This window comes from Culex quinquefasciatus, chromosome 3 (assembly GCF_015732765.1).
Source record: "Culex quinquefasciatus strain JHB chromosome 3, VPISU_Cqui_1.0_pri_paternal, whole genome shotgun sequence".
In the NCBI taxonomy this organism is placed as follows: Eukaryota; Metazoa; Arthropoda; class Insecta; order Diptera; family Culicidae; genus Culex; species Culex quinquefasciatus.
In genome coordinates, this window is record NC_051863.1 from 68,720,158 (window position 1) to 68,742,598 (window position 22,441).

At 36.4% G+C, this 22,441-nt stretch overlaps 2 protein-coding genes across 2 annotated transcripts in view; one reads left to right on the forward strand and one right to left on the reverse strand.

The window, feature by feature from the left end:
• LOC6050414 (ribonuclease P protein subunit rpr2) overlaps positions 1-22,441 on the reverse strand; it is a 71,396-nt gene that overhangs the window by 6,275 nt on the left and 42,680 nt on the right. The gene's annotated exons all lie outside the window — the stretch shown is intronic.
• The window catches only part of LOC6050401 (3'-5' ssDNA/RNA exonuclease TatD), a 44,230-nt gene continuing 24,507 nt past the window's right edge, over positions 2,719-22,441 (forward strand). Inside the window, exon 1 of the mRNA XM_038258873.1 lies at positions 2,719-4,014. Coding sequence (XP_038114801.1) covers positions 3,879-4,014 — 136 coding nt within the window. The 5' untranslated portion in view covers positions 2,719-3,878. The remainder of the gene's footprint in view (positions 4,015-22,441) is intronic.

A 22,441-nucleotide genomic window follows, 5' to 3' on the forward strand; every position in this document is an offset into this window, starting at 1 on the left:
TTAAGAATTTAAGAATTTAAGAATTTAAGAATTTAAGAATTTAAGAATTTAAGAATTTAAGAATTTAAGAATTTAAGAATTTAAGAATTTAAGAATTTAAGAATTTAAGAATTTAAGAATTTAAGAATTTAAGAACTTAAGAATTTAAGAATTTAAGAATTTAAGAATTTAAGAATTTAAGAATTTAAGAATTTAAGAATTTAAGAATTTAAGAATTTAAGAATTTAAGAATTTAGGAATTTAAGAATTTAAGAATTTAAGAATTTAAGAATTTAAGAATTTAAGAATTTAAGAATTTAAGAATTTAAGAATTTAAGAATTTAAGAATTTAAGAATTTAAGAATTTAAGAATTTAAGAATTTAAGAATTTAAGAATTTAAGAATTTAAGAATTTAAGAATTTAAGAATTTAAGAATTTAAGAATTTAAGAATTTAAGAATTTAAGAATTTAAGAATTTAAGAATTTAAGAATTTAAGAATTTAAGAATTTAAGAATTTAAGAATTTAAGAATTTAAGAATTTAAGAATTTAAGAATTTAAGAATTTAAGAATTTAAGAATTTAAGAATATAAGAATTTAAGAATTTAGGAATTTAAGAATTTAAAATTCATAGGCGGAGCTTCTGTTACGTCCAATCAAGCTCATATTTGGGATAGAAGCACAGTACAGCCACTGGAACATATCCAATAATATTTTTTGTTACATCCAAATGTCTGTATCTTCATAAAAAGTTTTCTAATATGATTAAGATTCACAAGATTAAAATTGAATGTATCCAGTATAAAAGAACAACAAATAAGGATAAAAAACATTGCTCAAAACTTTAAAGAAATTAAATATTCAGAGTAAGTATGTTTAAAAATGAGTTGAGTGTAGTCCGTAAAAACCCTGTTTTTTCCATAAATTTTTGTTTTATTTCTTTAATTCTTGAATTTAATTCTTTAATTTTTAATTTCATTTCACCATCACTATTTTGCTTACATTTTAGATTACACAAAATTAGACTGCTTCTGATCATTTTTAAATCATAGTTCAGTTTAATTTTGAGAAAAATAAAAATTTAGATAACGAATACTAAAGTGAAATTTTGGAAAATTTTCTAGCCTTACATTTTTTTTAGAATAAGAATTTAAAAAATTAAGAAATCAACAATTCTAAAATATCAGAATTTCAAAATTTTAAAAATTTAAAATCTTGATGCTTTAAAGTTTTAGATTTTTTAAATTTTCAAATGTTCGAATTTTTCACCTTTGGTTTTTTTAAATCATTCAATTTTTCTGACAAAATGTATGATTTTTTCTATGGTGCCTATATGCTAAGCAAACGACCAATTTTTGAACAAATCTCTGAGGATGGTGCGGCAACTCTGCCCATAATTGAAAATTCGGCTATTATGCCAAATCAAGTATTCCGAGAAAAACGCGTTTTAGTGTTTGTCACAAAATCTCTGTCAAGGCAATTTCCCATAAGAGTGGCATATTAGCCGTTTGGTTTTTCGCATCGGCAGCCAAGTCTAAACACTATTTCAGTGAAATTCAAGTTCCAGAAGAAGCGTTGGAACATCCTCTACCCCCTGGTGCTAATATCTCGTTTTTGCCTAAAGTGGATATTAGCCGTTTTTTCAATGGTGGGCAGAACTGCCTCATATTGTCCCACCCTGTGCGCTAGTATAATTTGTTATATTCAGTTGAACGGAAATTCAAATCAAATCCAAATGATTTGATTTTTAAACCTAAACATATTGCAAACAAGCAACGCTTTTTTCATCGTGACCCTTTTCTTAAGCATTTTTTATATGGAGTTCTGCGTTCCTTCCGGACTGATCAATATAAAAAAATAAATATTATCAATGTTACAAAGTTTGGCCTGGAAGACATTCAAATACATCATCAAGGGCGAATTTTCAAAAAGAAATGAAATTTTGAACTAATATTTTTGAGATCATCGAAATTCCCTGACCCAGCTTAAAATTCCCTGACTTTCCCTGACTTTTCCAGGTCAAATAAAATTCCCTGACAATTCCAGGTTTTCCCTGACTTTTCCAGAAATCGACACCATGATAAGGAATATGGCATAGTATGTTTTATCGAGTATGGATTGAAGTGCACTATCCAAAATTAGACTGTTCCTCACCCTATTAAAGATTTTTCATTCATACCATTCCTGTCACTTCAAATCGCGCCACACCCCTTTTCTTCGATCGCAGAAAAGAACATTCTAGTATGGCTCCAAGTCGTTCACTTTTACTACGCGCGTGACCCCATAACCATCATCTACTAGCTAGATGTTGTTCTAGTTGATACGCTATAGCTACTATCATATCTAGCACATATTTCAGAGCGCGCCAACGTCAACGACCATTTTGAGACCACCTCTCACACGTGCGGTCACATAACTGTAGGCGCTTCGCGCGGTCAAGCATATTTTATGCTTACACTCATACATAGTCGATGTTGCTGATGTCTACCCGGTCTAGTCGGTGGGGTAGACACCAAAACAGAGAACAACCACACACTTTTTGACGTTCCTCTTTCCACTTTTGAGAGTGAGATTCAGGTAAATATTGCACACGTTTGCAACAAGGCCTGCTCGGATTCTCTCACGCTGAGCTCTTTTTCTCTCTAAGTTATGCTTACACGAGCCGCTGCTGTGTGTGAGTAGTTGTCCCGATCGTCGTCGTCGGAGGGGCCTAGAGCCAAGCTCACTTCCACTTGGGACGGCAGTCCGTCAGTTGAATTTCGACACACCAGACCACACCACGCCACCCGCTTGAAGACTGACACTCACACACGACTCACAGACACTCCGAGACGACACCCGACCGCGCGACGACCCTCCCGTTGACTAGTAGGTTTATAGCTGTGTAGTGTTGTTAGTAGTCCTCGTCTAGTTTTCTGTGCCGAGTGTACTAATAAATCATATTAGAGAACACACCATCCGAGTCTCGGTTCGCGGACGTTACGAGTGGCCACTCTGGTCGACGCGAGTGCGAGTGTTACACTGGAATTCGGGAGTCCCGTCTCCGATATCTGTGTGCTAGATCGAGCCCGTAGATAAGCGATTTCTTCCAGGACGGTTCTCTACAGCGCTTCCCGATCTTGCTGGACCTGCCACGATCGAATCCAGCACTTGGCACCGATCCAAATTCGAATTTTGTGCAACATCTGCGAGAAGTTCTTCTGTGCTGTAGATCTGCAGCTTCTTTCCTTGGATCGGATTCACCACTGCTCAAGTTCTACCACCGCGCATCGATACCTGCACTGGTATTGGTACACTCACACACAATCGCTCCGTCATCGCAGACCTTCTTGGTCTTGAATTGGCTAGAAAATCGCAAGGTTTAATTAGCAATTACCCGATGTGGTCCAGCAGCTAATCCCCGCGAGTCGGCCGCCGTAACCCAGCTATTACGGCTTCGAGCTTCAGGTGGTCGTGCGACCCGCCTCCGCGCAGATCCACTTGCAGGTGTGCCCTTGAACGGCCGAAAAGAACAGACACCACCTTCGAAATTTACGAATCCACGGATTACGCACGTGCACGTTGCAGTTCAGAACTTCGCGACGACGTCCTCCGCTACAATCTCCAGCCGCACTACGCGTGTATAAGTATAAGCACACACTGACGACTGTGAACCGAAAGAAAGCAAAAATATCGAAAAAATAACGAAGTTCCGGACGCGGGCATTGAAGAAGAGTTGAATATTCGCGAAGTAAACAGCTTGCATCGGTGTGTGTGTGTGAGACGCGCAATTTGGCCAATATTTTAGCGCGCCGGTCATTACGCGGCGAGGGGCCACTAGTACAAGCTACTAGCGAAAGGGTAGATCGAGCAGATTGAAGCTTTTTGGGAGCGCACACAGAGGAGAAGAACAGTGCAAGATGATGTCTTCGGATTTGAACGATGAAATGAAGCACTGCTACGAGAACCTGATCGTGGTCGACGTCGGCGCCAATTTGACCAACAAAAAGTACATCCGCGACCTGGACTCGGTGATTCAACGCGCCAAAGATTCGGGTGAGTTTGAGCGTGGAAGTAAGGGTGTTTGGAGATGCAAAAATTGGTTGCTAAATCTTTGAAGATGTTTGTTTTCTCTTAAAAAAGTAAAAATATAGAATTCGCTAAATTTGTAAGTAGGTATAAACATTTCATCGGGTTGCTAGATTTTTAAACTCAATTACTCATTGGGTTATTTTTTATTATATTTTCATCAAAACATCTTAATGGATTATGATGCAATACACAGCTGGAAGGAACTCCAAAACTCTGTTACGTAGCACAGTGGATCCAGGTGTGACAGAAATAAAAAAAAATGAAGGTTGAATTTCAGAAGTGTTAGTATTTTTCTATTTTTTTCATACCTTCAAAAACACTTTCCCAAATTTTGAGCAAGATTGGATGGAATTTGAATTTTTGGCGGTTTTTTTTTTCTTAAAATTATTTTTATTAGGCCCTTTTCGGTACATACTGGGACCTGGTTAGGACCGAGTCGGCTTATTTTTGGCGGCTTTGAGAGTGCAAACATTTTTGTTATTTCTTGTAGCTGATACTTCAAAATTCGCAAATATTATTTTTTCTTAAAACTTGCATAGCTCAGCCAGTTTTAAACCGAATTCGGTTCTTCTGGCTGCATTCGAAAGGTATTTAACGTGAAGACTTCCATCATTGTTATGATTTTTCGTTCAAAGATATCATTTTTGCGTCGCTTTCAATATTTTGACAAAATTCCTTAAACAAGTTGTTTATAATAGTGCCCTACACATGCTGATTTATCAATGATTGCCAACTAGGACGTCAATGATTGTACCACAAAATTATATAAATTTTGAAACACATTTGATTTAGACCAAAAATTCTTTCAGTGGTTTCAAGAAGGCAACAACCGGCACATGCTGATTCATTTTGGTGAAGAAACTCGTTAAATTGAATTCAATACAGAGAATTTTAGAGTGATGATCAATTTTCTTCAAAAATGATCAACGGCTTCACCTTAAAAGTTGATAATTTTACTGTTCTTGAAATTTTGATTGACCTTTCCCCCCTTTTTTGCTATACAAGTGAAAGTAAGCATTAACTATTTTCAAGAATTTTTCGAATTTTAATCCTTCAGGAACTAATTTGAACGGGTGTGACCAAAGTCTCGCACGCAATTTCTGTCATGAAAATCAATGTACTTTTAGACTGTGTATAGCAAATTTTGCTCCTACTTGCTCGAAAGATCGAAATTTGCATGTTTCTAAATAAAAGTCATAAGTGGAATTACTGTAGGGGAGAGTGGGGAGACTTGATCCCCTTTTTTTGTATCGCACATAACTCTGTCAATTTCTCACAAAACTTCTACATTCAACTATGTTTGGCTGATAAGGGTATTTCATCAGAATAACTCTTCGAATCATGCCAAGCGTTTAAAACAAATATTTTAATCCGGCATTTTTAAAATGTTGGGGGTAATTTGATCCCTCTTTCAACATTTTGAAGAAATCTTAAGCAAAATGTTTCTTATTCATCCAAACTTTATTTTCTGTAAGTTACAGCAATTTCACATTAAACATGTACGTTTGTGTTCAAAATATAACAAGTTCAGCAAGCAAAATATTTAAAAACTTAAAATTTTCTTTTTTAGACAAAAATTGGGCGTGTTTACAAAAGCTGGTAATTTTTGTTTACAAAACTTTTGAAAAATGGTTCAAACTGCAGTAAGTTATGTACAACTATACTAAAGGAAACTATGTACGAAAACCCAGCCCAATTATTTAATCTTGAGGCTGATTCCAGTGACTGTAAAAATGTAGGGATCAAGTCTCCCTAAACGCACTTTCTAGAACTAAGCTAATTGTTTTACCCACATGCTGACGAGATGCAGGCTTGGTATCAAGTGTCCCCGGGGATCAAGTCTTCCCACTCTCCCCTACTCTATTCTCGAATCGGATCAAAAAGTCAGATGTGGCAATCGCCTTATGATTTTTCTTCATATTCAAGAATTCAAAAAAGGGACCATCCATAAACCACGTGGACACTTTTTTGTGAATCTGTGAATATTTAAAAATAGGTATTTTGGGAACGAATTTTCTGAGCGCTTCGTTGTCTTGGACCAAGTTGCAGGTATTAGGGGAAATCTACCCATTTTAATCCTAATAATTTTACTAAAACCAAGTACACCAACGAGTAGAGCAAGTTTTTGTGAACATTTCTGTTTATTTTCACTTTCACTAAAAGTTATTCTATTTCTTTACCAAGCATTTAACAAAAAAAAATCCCAAGGGTATTCTAATCGAGGCGAATGCATTGGGCCACGCTCATTTTCCTAATATCGGCTTAGTTCTTTTTTCTTCCAACACTCTGTCGAGTGTTGCCATTTGCGCTGACAGTTCAAACGAACACTCACGAAAAGTGGCATTTCTAGGGAAAGTTTCCTGGCATCGCTGGCTGTGCTGCTGGTGGTGTTGACGGCCGCCTTTGTTCTTTTTTGCCTTCGTCTCTCGCTCGGTTTTCTTCAGCCTTCGATTGGAATGCAAAGTGAAAATTGAAACGTCAAACGACTTGGCGCGTTTGTTTTTTTTGATGGCGCTTGCTAATTTATTACATTTTTCGGGATTATTCTTCAAGTGAGTGCCTTACTAATGATCAAAAGAACATGTTGCCGGTAGTTGGAAGCAATTTCATATCTTAAGCGCCGTGAAAAAGTAAGCGAAAGTGAAAAGTTAATTTTGGCGATATTCATTAAGCGTTTGAGGGATTCTTGAGTGTGTCACTGTGTGTGCCAACAAAATGATGAGAAGTGGTCTCGCAAAATACAAATTATGATCAAAAGTGCATTAAATGTGATCTTTTTGGCCAGTAAGTGGCATACATTTGAGTGCTTACTCGAGGCGGTGTTGTTGCTGGTAAGTTTATAGCCCAAATAGTATTTTTGGAGCTTTAATCGAGCATCAAACTCTCCATATGACGAAGATAGGTGCTTGATTGGAAAGGGTAGATTTCCCCTACTCAAGATTTCACTTAAAAAAAGTTTCGCTCTAAAAAGGATTTTTTTTTAATTTGGAAAAATGTTTATCGGAATGATTACAAAATTTCTTAATTGTTTATTTAACAGACTGCTGTTTTGTTGACATTGAGCACATTTTTTCTGTTTTTTTTTTTTTATCAGAGGCTAAACCTTAGTAACCATTGAACCAATCTTCAACGACTTAGAAGCAAATCTACATAAAATTATAATCCATAATTTTCTTTGTCTTCCTGTATTGGTCTCGTTCGATACGTCTTGGGGTCCAATAAGTCACTTTATTTTTTTAAGGTGTTTAAAAAACCTTTCCAACGAGTCCAAAAGATTGAAGATATGACCACCCTATAAAAAGTTATAAAGACAAATGCTATCCAGCTTTTTAAGCGAAAATGGCGATCGAATGGTGAACGCCCGAAATGTCAAAATCACGCAGTGGTACCAACATTACGGTAAAAGTGTGCAATGACATGACAACCACATTTTTTTTCTAATGTTGGTGCTACTGCGCGATTTTGACATTTGGGACGTTCAACATTCGAAAGCCATCTTCGCTTAAAAACCTGGATACATTTATTTGATGCCGGATCTCAGATTTTTGGATTTTTTTTCTAAAGATTGTTTACGCTTTACAATGAATAACTAGTTTAAAAAAAAGTCATAAGTTCTGATGTTATATAAAATAAGGAGATCAAAAAATTATTCAAAATGTTCCAATACAGTTCTCGAGTTCATATCAATATTCCGGAAACATAAAGCTGCTTCCAATATGATGTAAAAGGTGAGAGCTACACAAAAGCAAACGGAGGTAAACAGAGGAAGTGATAATGGATTAAGCCATAAAATACTGGTGATTAAGAGCTTACCAAAGTGTGGCCCCACACGGCACACCTCATGTCACTGGAAATTATAGGCATAATAAAATGCGATTTTCACGCAGATTCGCGCATTTTTGTCACTCAGTTTGCACAGGTTCTCATAACAAACTGCATTTTCACATTTAAGAACACAAGCCTGATCGAAAGAACCTTTTCCTCCGTCCGGAAAGTGAAAGGGAAATTTATAGCCGCACGGAAGCCGGTCCTGTCTGGGCAAGTTGTATTCAACTTCCGGCCAAGGGAGGCCCCGAGCCGACTTCAAAAACGGCAATCCGTGCCTTTGGAAAACAATTTCGTAAACACGCAAAGCCCTTCTTCATACACAGAAACAAGGTGTACGCCGCGTTTATTGCACTGTTCTCTTTCTTTCTGTGGCACTCAAAACGGCATATGTTCCGATTTGCATATTGTCGTGATCGTGCTAGGTTGCCGCAGGTGCTTTTTGGGCTTAACTTTTGACTTTTACAAATTTACAAAATTTGATTTCAAACCAAAGATATAAAACAAAAATAAAAAAAGGTGCCATTTTGCCACACTCCATACATTTTGTACAGGCTTAACGCATTTTTTTTTTCTCGAAGCGTCAATAGCAGATTTGTGACAAGATAGCACGATCACGGCTATACACGACGTTGCTCTGCAAAAAAGAGTGAAAAACAGCCGAGGCCATTGATTTTTGCCCTGGTGGAGCTTCGTCGTCGTCGTCGTCGGTTGTTTGCCGTTTCGGTATATTGCAAAAAATAGATTCCATTACACCCACCCCCTCTTGAAACCCCCTTTCGAATGTTCTTCTATGCGTCAACAACGTGTTGTTGTTCCGAATGAAGGAGGGAGCGCGCTGGTCCTAGAAGTCTAGAACCGCGAAGAAAGAAACTTTCGACTGCACTCAAATGAGGTAAAGTTTTTATTTTAATTTCTCACGTGCTCTGTGTCTAGACTGTCCGTCCACCCATGACTTTGAAAAGCAAAAGTGATGCCTTACCTTGCATAACAAATTTGGGGAAGATGGTTGCAAAGAATGCCGCCCAATAATTTTCGCAATTAGGTGAGAGAAAATTGTACTCTGTGAGGAATCACAGGTCTACATTTCGACGTCGTCGTGCATCCGGCATTTCGACGTTCCGAGAAAAACGCGTTTTAATGTTTGACCTTGAATAAACAAAAACGAAAGCACGCAATGTAAACAATAACAAACACGTTTTGTTTGGTTGACCATTATGTGCATTATCCCGAAGTTTGGTCGAAGTTGGTTGCTGGAGTCCTGAGTTATAATTACAAATGTTTACGGTAGTCTATTTGTACGTGCGTCACACGGAGAAAAAAGAGTTCCCAAAATCGTGAACAAGCGTTCATGAAATTCAGAACCACGAACAAAGTGTTCAAATTCCATGGTACGATTTTGAAAAACGTACCATGAAATTTGAACACTTCGTTCGTGGTTCCCAATTTCACGAACGCTTGTTCACGATTTTGAGAACTCTTTTTTCTCCGTGCAAACGCGTTCTGACCTTAAATCCCTTTGGCCAATTGTCGCACGTACATCAATTTTCAGGGAGTAACAAGATAGCACGACAAGATTGAAACTACTGTCATATGTAAAGTGACAAAAATGCACGGAGTTTTTTCGGAATTCGTTGAATATCTCAGGATTGAAATCGAATTTTGGGGATCTGTGAAGGTCAAAAGGTGAAGCATTGTGAGCTGCACAAAATGGCGTTCTTTACTCAATTTGACCCAAAATGCACGTACGATAAGTTAGCACGACGGCGACGATTTGTTTTGAATATTGGAAAGTTGTCCTTGCAGTTGGATCAGCTTGATTTTAGTACATTCATTTACTTTATCTGAATCGAAATTCTTCAAATTTGGCCTTAATCAAGACTACTGATTGCTTCCAAACTACAATTATCTCAACAATTGTCAATCGCTGGTAATAAAATAAAACTGATTAGATTTGGATTAGAGATAATCAGTATAAACTCAGTGAACGGACAATTATTTGCCACCACAGATGATTTCCACGAATTAATCAAGCAGGAAATGCTACTCTCCCAATGCAGCCGAAGCATCGTTCGAAGTTGCTTTCGTTTTCTTTTGTAGAATGCTCACGTTTTTTTGCTTCGTATTTTTCACCCAACTTGATTGGTCCCAGGCGTCTTACAAAGAAAGAAAATCAGCTGGCCCGTTGAGCGGCAGAGAGTCATAGAGTGATAGTCAAGACTAAACCCCTCGGACAACATAGGGTTGAGTAATGTAAATTGTTTTAAGAAACGCAATTAATCTTTTTAACAAATTTTAAGATCGGAAAGAGACGTTAGAATATAGAAACAAGAATATTTTAATAAATTTATAGATGATTACTGCCACAAGAAAATTACTGAATTTTCAGCAAAATAATTTGACGTTTCTTTTGCTGAAATTTCAGTTGTTTTGACAACCATTTTACTGAAATTTCAGTAAATCATCTGTCAAAGTGACAAATATCAGTTAACTGAGAATTCAGTAAAATCTAAATTAGATGAAAATAAGTAAAAAAGTAAAATCTAAATTAGATGAAAATTCAGTAAAACTTTACTGAATTTCAGTAAAAAAATTGGTGTGAGCACAAATATTTTTAAATGTTTTTTTTCGGCCAGAAAAATCAAGAGGCAAAAAAATATTTTTTTAGAATCATTTTAGCATGTTTAAGTTTATCCATAAATATTTGAACTAGTAACAGATTCCTAAAAAAGTGTCCACGTGGTTTATGGATGGTCCCACAGATTAAAAAGTAAACAGCCTTCAAGGTTACTGTTTTTGAGACGTGTAACAATTATTTGGACCGAATTTTTTCGCATTTTATTACCCAGTTATACTAAAACAGTGAACTTTTTGAAAATATCCCGATTCTGAAAATGCTTTAATTTTTAAGAGTTTTAGGAGCCTGGAATGATTCAAGGGAAAAAAATAATGCAACAAATGATGGTAATTGACTCTAACAGATGCCCTGATATGACTTTTAACAGTATAGACCCTTTAGAGCTATTGATATAGGTTTTAAGCAATTAATTTATTTAGACCGAATCACTGAAGATGGTAATGGCATTTTTCTTTAAAATTACTAATTCTATCAAAATTATATATATTTTAATATATATTTCGATTGGGCGTATTTAAGAGGGACTTCTAACGATGCCTTTGGCATAGGTTTGGATATTTTTAACTGTTCCGTTTTTGAAATTGAAGAGATGAAATTAAGGTAAATTTTGTATCAAAAATACATCAATTATTGTAGCCAATTTTGGCGAACTGCAAAAAACTGTTATGAGAATAACTTCACAACATACTAAACTAACACCATGCATGATAGATACATAAAAAATCAGTCTGTAAAAAAAAATCGGATAGAACCACTTTTCTGTAAAAAAAATGCACATGTCGCATTTTTTCATGGGCTATATTAGGGGTGACCAAAGTATGGCCCGCGGGCCACACGTGGCCCGCGAGGTGATATTTTGTGGCCCGCGGACCCATTTTGAATGATCATGATAAATGGCCCGTTGACTACTTGTAAAGTGATTTTATCCTTTTTTAAAATTAAGGTTTTATTTTAACTTTTATATGCTAATCTTTTTTATTTTTGATGTTTTATCAATATTTTGATCCCCACCCTAGGATACAAATAATTAGTTCAAAAAATTTTATAATTAAAACAATTTCACACGTTTCAATATGAGTGAAACTAGAAAATATCGTCAAAACTTTCATCAAACATTTTTGGAAATATTTAAAAAACGTTCAAGTTTGACTTAGGTAGAATCCTGCAATAGTTGCATAAAAATAAGTTTTCTTTATTAATTAGCAAGTCATAATGACCATTTTATGAACTGACTCTCAAACTTACATTGCAATTCCTACGGGATTTGAACTCAGGAGCAAAAATATATTTTCAAAAAACTTCAAAACTAAAAAAATGAAATTTAAGTGCTGAAATTAATTAAATGTGCATTCCTTTGCATTTAGAATCATTCGAGCATGTTTGAGTTTTATCAAAAATAATTTGAAATTTAGTGAATTTTCGATGCAATAAATGTTGAAATTCTGGCTCTCAACGATTTTTCATTAGCCACACTTAACTTCGCAATTCGCAATTCGCAATTTTCAGTGTAAGAACGGGCCTTGACCGATCTTATGCACTAGGTTCCCGACGAACACGCACTGCCCTTACACCTACATCTCACCCTTGCTCTGAGTCAGTACGAGCAGCACGCTAGAACACGCTTTGAGTGTTCGTGCCAGGCATGCACACCTTCTTTTCCGGTTACGCATTTTAACTCGGCCGGGGGTGGTACATTACGTAGGGTTTGATGTAAGTATAAGCGCCTAACCATGTATAGTGTGCCTATCAACTTTCATTAAAGCAAAAACTGTTTCATTTTCAGTATGAATTCAAAAACTAATTGTTATTTACTGTGTATTGTTTTCTGCTGAAATCTTCCCTATTGTTGAGTCGTGTTTATCTGTTGCTATTTCTTTTGTCGCGGTGCTGTGTTACAATATTTTGGTCCTAAGCATTTTAGAAATGTTTTTCATAAGTACAATAGTAATATTTGTGTTAATCCTTTAATCATTCCATAAATTGAGTGAGGGCTCGAACCTCACTTGCTTAAGAAAAAGGTGAAGTTTCAAAACAATGAAGGAGTGAAGGAAACATACTTTGTAAAGAATCAATAGTAAAAGGAATATAGTAATTTATGAAGTAGATATAGAAATTAACAATAGTTAATAAAAAGAGGTAACAAACAAGCTTAGATTATTGTTATGATGGAACATTTACAGGGAAGATGAGAAATTATTCAAATAGATACATAAAGAAAAGGCACATGATAAACAAAATTGACATCGCTGCTAAATTAAGGGAAAGCAGATAGTTTGTTACAGCAGCATCAATTGGTAAAATAGAGTGGAAAAGCGTTGGGAAATAAGAGAATCAAATACGTAAAATCGAAATCAAATGGAGGATAGTAAACAGAAGCCGTTTTAGAAAAACAGTGAAACAAAATAAACAGAAGATAGCTGTTAGCTGAAATGGAAAAAAAGAGAAACCCCGTTCTGCGATGCTCAGGTACATCCACAGCAGTTGACTCAACATACTGCGAATCAAAACAATACCGTCTACAATCACAAATTACTTCCCTTTCCCACATTGACGCGCCCCTTTCTTCTAGCCGTCTCTACTCTGACCCTCGCTGGTCAAAGGTTTACGAGTCGTTTCCACAGGCCACCAGCTAGGTTACACCTTGTCATCATGATGACTAAACCAAGCCAACGTGGAGGTAAGAAAATAGGACACTTGCAAGGAACCAGAGCCATGCTGTTTTGTCCAAACAGCACTACGGATGTAGTTGGGCTCTTTCCGGGATGTTCCTCGCCTAGGTGTGTCAACCGACGAGTATCATCAGTATCATGTGCACCCTTGGCCTGCCATTAGCCACACTTAACTTATAGATAAAATAACGCCTATAATAATTGTTAAACATGTTATGTCACCATTATCGAAATATAACAAAACTTTAATTTTTTTAAGCACAAGTACATTCAGCTTAAAACTTTTTTTTTTTTCAAATACCTGAAACAATAAAATCAACAAACCAACAAAAAACCGTTATTTTGTGGTTTCTATTATTTTGAATTGACGTTTTTTTGAATAACAGAAATGAAATCTTTTAAATTAAAATCACGTTATTTATTTTTTAATAACTTTTTTTTGTAAAATTGCCCCGCAAGCTCATTTGAGCTTCAAATTTGACCCGGCCTCCATAAACTTTGAGCACCCCTGGGCTATACTGTACAACTTTGAAAATGTAGGGAGACTTTTACATTTTCCCATATTATAATGGTTTTGTTTGCGTGAAAACTTCAAAACATATTTTTTTTCAATGTTTGCTTTTAAGGTGTTCTTAAAAACCTTGAGTCAGGGGTATGGGACCATCCACAAACCACGTGGACACTTTTTTGGGAATCTTAAACCCCCCCCCCCCCCTCGTGGACAATTGTTGCTGACCTTTTAAAAAATCCAGATATAAATTAAATTTGTTATTTAAAAAAATCTTTCTTGAAAAATAGAAAATGAAATTACAGTCATCCCACATATTCGGAACACCCACAAATTCGGAACACTTTTGTGATAATTTGTCAATAGAATGCAAAATGCAACTTTTCTGCCGACCCTGCTATTTTTAAGGCCTTTATTTGGACATTCTCTTGCTATTTCACCAGTAAAAGTAATACTTTTCAAACAAAAACTGACTTAACTGTCCATGTCCGCTGTAAAAAAAACTATTGTGAAACTTTTTTTTTTCATCCAAATGACTGAAACAAAAATGTTTAAAATAGATTATAAATAAGCAGCTTGATTTGTTGATTATTTTTCCTTCACATTTTTTTGTTTACATCTTCGAATTATAAACAAATGTGTATCGGCAATCCACTATTTGCCGCAGGGGGTAGCGAAGAAGCCGCCATCTTGGAAGTTCAGATTACAAATACTGTGAATCAGTATTATTCATATTACTTTGGTAACACGAAGTGTGTTATCTTGGTTAAAGTCAAAAGTCCCATGGAAATGTGTAAAACCAAACTAAAAAAAATGTAATGCCGATTCACAGTGTACGGGCGCACTGTTTGATCGACCAAAAGAAAAAAAGCAAAAAAAGGTAAACAGAAAAATCACTTTTTTCGATATGAATTTTCAGCCCAATACTGGCCATCAGCAACACAATTCACGTGTTTTTTCAGGTATTTATCATTTGAATTGCGGGAAATTTGAAAATCAACAACCCAAACAATGATTTGTTATGGGCTACCATTTGACAGCTATTGCTTTTGTTGTGGGCTCTCATTTGACAACCGTACTAATATCGACTGTTGTCAGTTTGCTTTGGTTGGAATAGGGTTGCCATCCCCCCGATTTGCCGTGTCAAACATCAAAACAATCTTAATAAGCATCACTTAATGAAACATGTGCTGAAAAGTTCGGTTTGACAGAACTCTTTGATTTTGTTATTTTTGGTTAAGAGAAGTATTCCGTATCCTCATTCGAGAATGACGGAAAGGTTATAAGTTTTCCAACAGAGTTACAAACTGGTAGATTATGCAGCAAGAAGAATCTTTCAACGTGAGTTGTGCATTTTTTCAATGAGGTTTACCGAGTTGGATAAATACTACGCGTGCTAAAAAATTTTGTTTTGGAGCGAGTTGAATACAACATTTCTAGAGTTTTTTAAGGGTCCTATAAAATATGTTTATAGGACCTTTTTGCAAAAAAAAAAAAAAACTCTGGGTTTAATAACATTTTATGACTAGTATAAAGTAGAAGGCCTTAATTTGCAGTAGATTTCCCTTTCATATTGTTAAATGACATGCTCTTGGGTCAACATTTTGTAATTTTCCTCAAATTAATAATTCCAAAAATCAATAACAAAACAATACCATAATTTGGTATGATACCACAGATTGGTATTAACTTGCACTTGAGACATTTTTCCAAGGGCTCATGAATACCAAAACTTGGGTTTGATACCATGGAATGGTATTATTTTTCATTTCCCTTGTTATTTACCCATGCTCGGGTCATTACATCCATCTTGGGGTCCCATAATTTTACCCATAACCTTCCGATAAGCCAATAAGATTAAAAATCTGGCCATCCTTTCAAAAGTTATGTGCACTTGAATATTTTTTAAACATGTATAATAAGCTTATTCTTTTAATTGTGGTTTTTGAACATTAAAAAATGTAAAGAGAATCTAGCAATAAAAATTGTGTATTTAATTGTTGTTTGGACCAATTTGTCCTAGGATTATTTTTTAAACATTTTTAAATCTGTTCCAACTTTTTCAATCCTCCAAAGAGTACTTCGTCTTGAATTTCCCTCCATGATTAAGTATTGTTGATCTCACTGGCTCTAATTCTCTCTCTCCTCATCGTCGTCGTTGTTGTCGCTGATGCTGGCTGCCACGATCAGATGGACTCTCGGTTATGCATTCCTTTGGTCGAATGTCACGATCTTGATTGCGTTTAATTTAGCCGCCTTTTTTTTCTTCTTTTTTACTTGCATTTCGTTTTGCTCCATTTTAACGTTCTACTTTTGTTGTATGCAGAGAAAGAAGCGATCTTGCTGCAGTCTTCTTGCAGGCATCTCGCAAACTAGGTTTTACACTAATTTATGGGAATTTATCTACGCGCTCGGCGGGGTCTCTAAAATTAGAACCAACATTTTTTGGGATGGGGCCATGTTTCGATTCGCGCATTTTGTACACAATACAGCACACACTTTGCCACTGAACTTTGCGTTAGCAAATTAACCCTCAATGTACCATCATAATATTTTTTTTTTAAAGTTTTGCGATTCGTTGCACTGCAGTTGTGATGCAATTTTCGGCCTGGCTGTGCAAAATTGTCCGCGCAATCAGCAGCAGCACCATTGATGAAGACTATAATTATGGCCGGATGGATGGACGGACGGTAACCTTCCGCATTTGGCTAGCTGGCTGGTTTGGCTGATGGTGGTGCAACATGTGGCCACGGAACGGCCATATTCCGCCAGGCGCATATAACTTTAACGCGTCGATTCGATGATTTTCACGTGTGTGTTTGTGGAGGGAGTTTAATTTTAGAAATGCGATCATATTGCGCGCGCGTTGGCCAAAGAAAAAAAAAGTTGGTTTGGAAAAACGGTGCGAAAAACAACAACAACAAACTCTCAAACTTTATGGCAAACAAATTAATCCCAAAAAGCGAAAACGAAAACACCATAATGGCCTGGCGGGTGCTGTTATCTGCACTAGACTATCGGCGGAGAAAATTGTGCTCGCCACGATCGATCTGGTCAGCAGCGCAGGAGTAGTGGCCACTTTCACGGAAAAGTTTTGTTTCTTTTGCTGATTTGAAGTGATAGTAAAATAAGTTAGTTTGGATTTTCGAGCTGTTTAGATTTGAAATGATCTTTTTGCAATTCCGTCGTGAAACTACTTACTTTTCCTGTCATTCTTGAACGACGAAATAGCCTACTTTTCTGTACCAAGAATAACAGAATCGAATAGCAACACTTTTCAAAATAAATGCTGAAAAGATCTACTTTTCAGCACTGAAATGGGTGCTGAAAAGTTGAACTTTTTAGCACTAGTTTCGAAAAGTAACACTTTTCAACATTTTTTTGATTTAAAAGATTTATTGACAAAATACATGAAAATTTGACTTACAATTTCACTCAATAAATGTTTTTCGGAATTGCAAAAAATGTTGTATGGAACTTGTTGCAAAACTTGATTTTTTCAGCACTCGTCGTATTTATCCAACTCGGTGAACCTCGTTAGATAAATGTACGACTCATGCTGAAAAATCCTCTTTTTACAACTTGTTGCATAAACTACTATTTTGAAAATGTAATCAAAGAAAAACAATTCTTTTCAATTAAAAAAATATTTACAAAAACGACAAAAATCTTTGCTTTTTTTTTAAAATTATATTACGGTAATTCTCCGCCAACTCACACAGCAGTTGCCCTAACCCCTCTTCGATTTGCTTGAAACATTGTCCTAAGGGGTAACTTTTGTCCCTGATCACGATTCTGAGGTCTTCGTTGATCATGGCCGTTCATGGTCACCCGCGACAGACACGGATGACGAAATAAAGAGAAACGCAAAAAGCAACTTTTTTTTGTAAAATCGCGATTAATCATGATGGTTATAAGCAAACTCCTTATGTTTATATCTCATTTTTTTGTAATTGTCTGCTCTACAACATTGTTACACTCTTAAAAATAACCCTGCAAAGTTAGAAAAAACACGAAATTTTAAAATGAAAAATTTTGTTCTAAATGAAATAATTACCCTTCTGGGTCAATGTAGTTTCGAAAGAACATAAAATTTTCCCTAAAATGACATGTTCCAAAAATTTTAACAGTTGAGTTACGGAAAATGGCAGAGTTTAAAAAAAAACTTTCATAGTGTTTTTTTTCGACGAAAAATACGTTTTTTTGGAATTCTGAGTACGCCATCAAATCGGGCGTCCAAATTTACTTAAAAGTCCCTTTGGCACCAAATCTCTATCTAACCACCGTTTCAGGCTGCAAATTATTGAAAAGCCCCTCTTTTTTCGCATATTCAAAAATAGTAGGGGTCGTACCGCTTTTCCGTCACGAGATATCAAAAAACGGACCTCGGATTCGTGACCAGGGACAAAAGTTACCCCTTGGAACAAAGTTTCACGCAAATCGAAGAGGGGTCAGGGCAACTTTTCCCGATTTTGTGTGAGTTGGTAGAGAATTACCCATTGGCCGGACTGCTCAAAGTACACGTGGCAACCCAAGTAACATTTTAGGCTTTATCAAAGCTGTCACAATCGCTATAAAACCTATCAGCCAAAAAACGAAGTTGACTTTATAGCTGTCGGCCACCATTGCTAGTACCAACCACTAGTGTCTTCCTTTTATCTACAAGGACTTCGCCGCCCTGGGCTCATAAGTGTATGAAAGTATGGCACGGAGCGACGGCGCCGAATACCCATATTTACACAAAGAATTTTAGAGCGCCCGCCGCGGGATTCGAACCTATCAGCCAAAACCAACATTAAAACCCAAAAGGACCTCCTCAAAAGATTGTTACGGCCTATTTATAAAACCCACATAGGAGTTCAAGGCTTTACAACTAAATCCTAACAACCTACTTAAAACCTTGATTAAACCTTTGTTAAAACCTTGATAAGAGTTAGCGGAAAAAGGCATTTCATACGTCTTCATGCGTCTTATGACAATCAGATTTTATTATGGCAAAAAAAGTCTTCGTCTTATCAAACGAAATAATGGAGAGGGTTGTTAAAAATCGCGATGATGATATGATAGATATTGAGGTTATTAAAATAATTTCAAAGCTTATTCCTTGTATTGGTTGGCTCAAATTCAGCTGCGGTTGAAATTTTATCTACAAATGTGGGGGAGCTAGAACCAAAAAATCAACTCGCTTGATCAAAAATATTTGTTCCGGAATAACAGTTTTTAATTAAATTTTTTTATTCGCGTTTTTTTCGCAAAAAATGTTTTCATAGAATTTTAATCAAATGTCAAGATGACGGTCAATCATATTCAATCAGACTACGCGTTTTGCGCCATATTTAAGCATTGCTATTTGGCTGCGTTAAATACTCTTTTAGGAGCTTTTGGTTTTAAGTGGGCTTTCTGCATGCCTAATGGCACTTGACAGCTACAACACCCTTGGTTTTAATGAAGCATGCAATCCTTTATTAAAACGGCTATTGAGGTTTTGCAGCGCGACTGTGTTTCAAATGTAGGTGGCGCCAAAATGAGGTTACTTGCCAAAAATCGTATTCCTTTCTGCTGGATTGAAGAACAAAATCGCTTATTTCTCATGATTCCCTGCATCAATCAAAATGAAACTGGTTGCAAAAGACGAGAAAATTTTTTTGCTTTAAAATAATGAACATCAATTTTTGGGCGCGCAAAAATTTGTGACCTTTTTCTTCAAAAAACATGTTTTGGAACACGAAAAAAATAGTTTCCCCGTATATATCAAGGAAATAAACAGTTATATAGTTGATAACAGATGTGTTAACGTATATTCAACAATTTTTATTGATTTTTGACAGACTTTCTTGCCAAATAGTTCAAATTACTATCTTTTAGCTTTGCTGCAAATCCTCTATTATTTTCACCAGGTTTTATGTCCGACGCATAAAACCTTGTTTGAACCCATTAATTAGCTCTTGCTATAAAGCAATCAAGGTGCCGCCATAAAACCTCAATAAAACTAGGTGGTGGCTAGTTGGTTTAAAAATTGTTCTTGGGAAATCAGCCTCGAACCTTCGAGTACCTTTGTACCTTTGAGAGAAACGAACAATAATTTGTGATGGTTATAAGCAAACCCCTTATGTGTATGAACATCCATTTTTCTGTAATTGTAATTTGTAATTCAGCAATGTTACAAAAATACGAAATTTTAAAATGAAAAAAAAAAATAAATCTAAATGAAATTATATCCTCTTAGCTAATTGTGACCGAGCCACGTAGCCCAGTGGTAACGCTTCCGCCTCGTAAGCGGTAGATCGGGGTTAAAATCCCGGCTCGGACCAACACAACTGGTGATCTTTTCCCTTCTGGAATCGATTGCTTAGTAAACGGAAGGTAGTGTATCGTCACAAACTCGACATTAACATTAACCTTAACATGTTAACATTAAGTTGAATAAGAAACTGCCACTGAATCCGCTTTGTAAATGCCAGCCCCGATACTCTTCAAGGGTGTTTCCCTCAGGAACTGGGAAAGATTTACTTTAATTGAAGAAAAGGGTTGAGTCCTAAAATTAAGCTTAGATTTGTGATATTATTGTTCACATCGATAAAGTTTATTTTTTTGAGTACAATGACCCTGCGCAAAGGATTAAAAATGGATTGCTGCACAGAAAAAAAAATCATGGTAATATTATATCTGGGAAGGGGTACATCTTTTATGTCAGAAAAAAGGTGTAATTTTACCTCCGAAAATGTGTAATTTTACCACTTTTCTGGTGTAATGTCACTTTTTCATTCTAAATTGAGAAAAAATTACATCATAAAAGAGGTAACATTCAACATTCAAAAATTACAGCTTCCAAATTTACATTATTTTTTTCTGTGTGAACCAATTTTACAAACATAACTTCGCGGCCCTGCTTGACAAAAAAGGTCTTACTTGACAGCTCGTTCCAAGCGCACCATAGTTGATTCATCTAATAAATGTTGTCTTGTCAATTTATCCTTTTGCATTAAAATAAAAAAAAAGTGATCAAAAATGGTTTTAAATCATGTTTTCTACCGTTGTACATAAAAATTTACAAAGGGCTCAGGACGCTTTTGCTCAAAATAGACTCATTTACTCGCGAACAGAATACGCTCTATTTTGCTTTCTTTCTCGGTTCTCGCTCAAAGCGACTCGTGCAGCGAACGGCTCAAAGAGACTGATTGCGCTTCGTCGCTCAAAGCTGACTCAAAATAGTCTGCGATCGGCTTGATATTGATTATTTATTAAACTGCTTAAATCAATGCCATAAAAAAAATGTATTTTTGTTGATAACACTACATTAAACATACATTTGACAGCAATTTTCACCATGCTCAATTCAAATTGACAGCAGACTAAGGTAGTGTAGGCCAAATGAGCGCCTCGCTGGTACTTCGTTAGATTCTCTCCTCTCTGAGCATATTCGCTTGTGACTCGGGTCGACGCGTCGTCGCGATGGCAAAGAAATTTACGAAGTATTTGTATCGCTGGGTGAAGCGCTTGACTAAGCCGCTGGCAGCTAGCGAGTCGTGTTCGCTCACGGATGGTTGCGCATTCCACACAGAAAAAAAAGTTGAATTTTGGAATGTTGAAAATTTGGTAGGTTGAATATTACCTCTTTATTTGTGTAATATTACATAAAAAATGTGTAAAAATGTGAACCTGATGAAAATTCATCATTTTCTGGGGTAAAATTTATCATTTATTTTGTCACAAAATCTGTCACCATTTCCTGATGAATATTACCATCATTTTTTTTCTGTGCAGTCGACAAAGATTCGTCCGGCGAACAGTGATCTTTGAACCGAAAATCAGGACCCTTGACTGCCGATTCTAAAAGTACATTTTTACAGTTAAACAACGAAAAATTGTGGAGTTTTTGGAAATATTTTTGTATTGCATAAAAGATTTTTTTTTTCGATATTTTGATGCGTCATCAAATCAAGTTAATTTGAAACAATATCATCACCATTTCAGTCTTCAAATTATAGAAAAGCACGTCTTTTGTGCGGAGTTGGCGGAGAATGACTAATTTAAGGTCGAAAGACATAAGGTCGAATGCCAAAAGGTCGAATGCCGAGGGGGACGTCACTCCTGCGTTCACCGTGCGATAAAGCTCCCCTTTCAAACCTTTGCAGCGCTAACTTTTGCTGCTCCGCTTTAACTTGCTTTAACTCGCGTTAACCGCGATAACTCGCTTTTTGGTTTACCTTTTCTTGCGTTCACGCATCAGACTGCTCGATTTTTTTGACAGCGAGAACTGTCAAGAGCAAATGACAATTCTCGTTGTCAAATCATTCGAGCAGTTTGTTTTTCTCTAAAAACAAAGTGTGAAGCAGAGATCACCCGCCGGAACCGTTTCCAGCGCTTGCCACGGGTTCCAGCTCAGAAACCCTTCTTGCCGTACACCCGTCTGAGATCATTTGCGTGTGACCGAATTCTTGACGACCATTCATCTGCAGAACCTGGTCATTTGCCAACAGAAGAGGCCACCGGCGGAAAGTACGTTCCAACTTGCGGAACTTACTTCGGTGATTTTGGAGCCTTGCACGATGGACAGCGAGCGAGCAAAATCGTTTCGCCAGCTGTTACAGCCGGATGACGACAATTCCTTCATGTCGTCCAGGGAGGCAAAGTGATCGAACCCGCAATGTAGATGAACAAAACGACGGAGCGGCTGGCCGTAGACAAAAAACGAACGACAATGGATTTGGGCAACCAGGCCAGCTCGGAAAACCGCAACGGCAACATCTG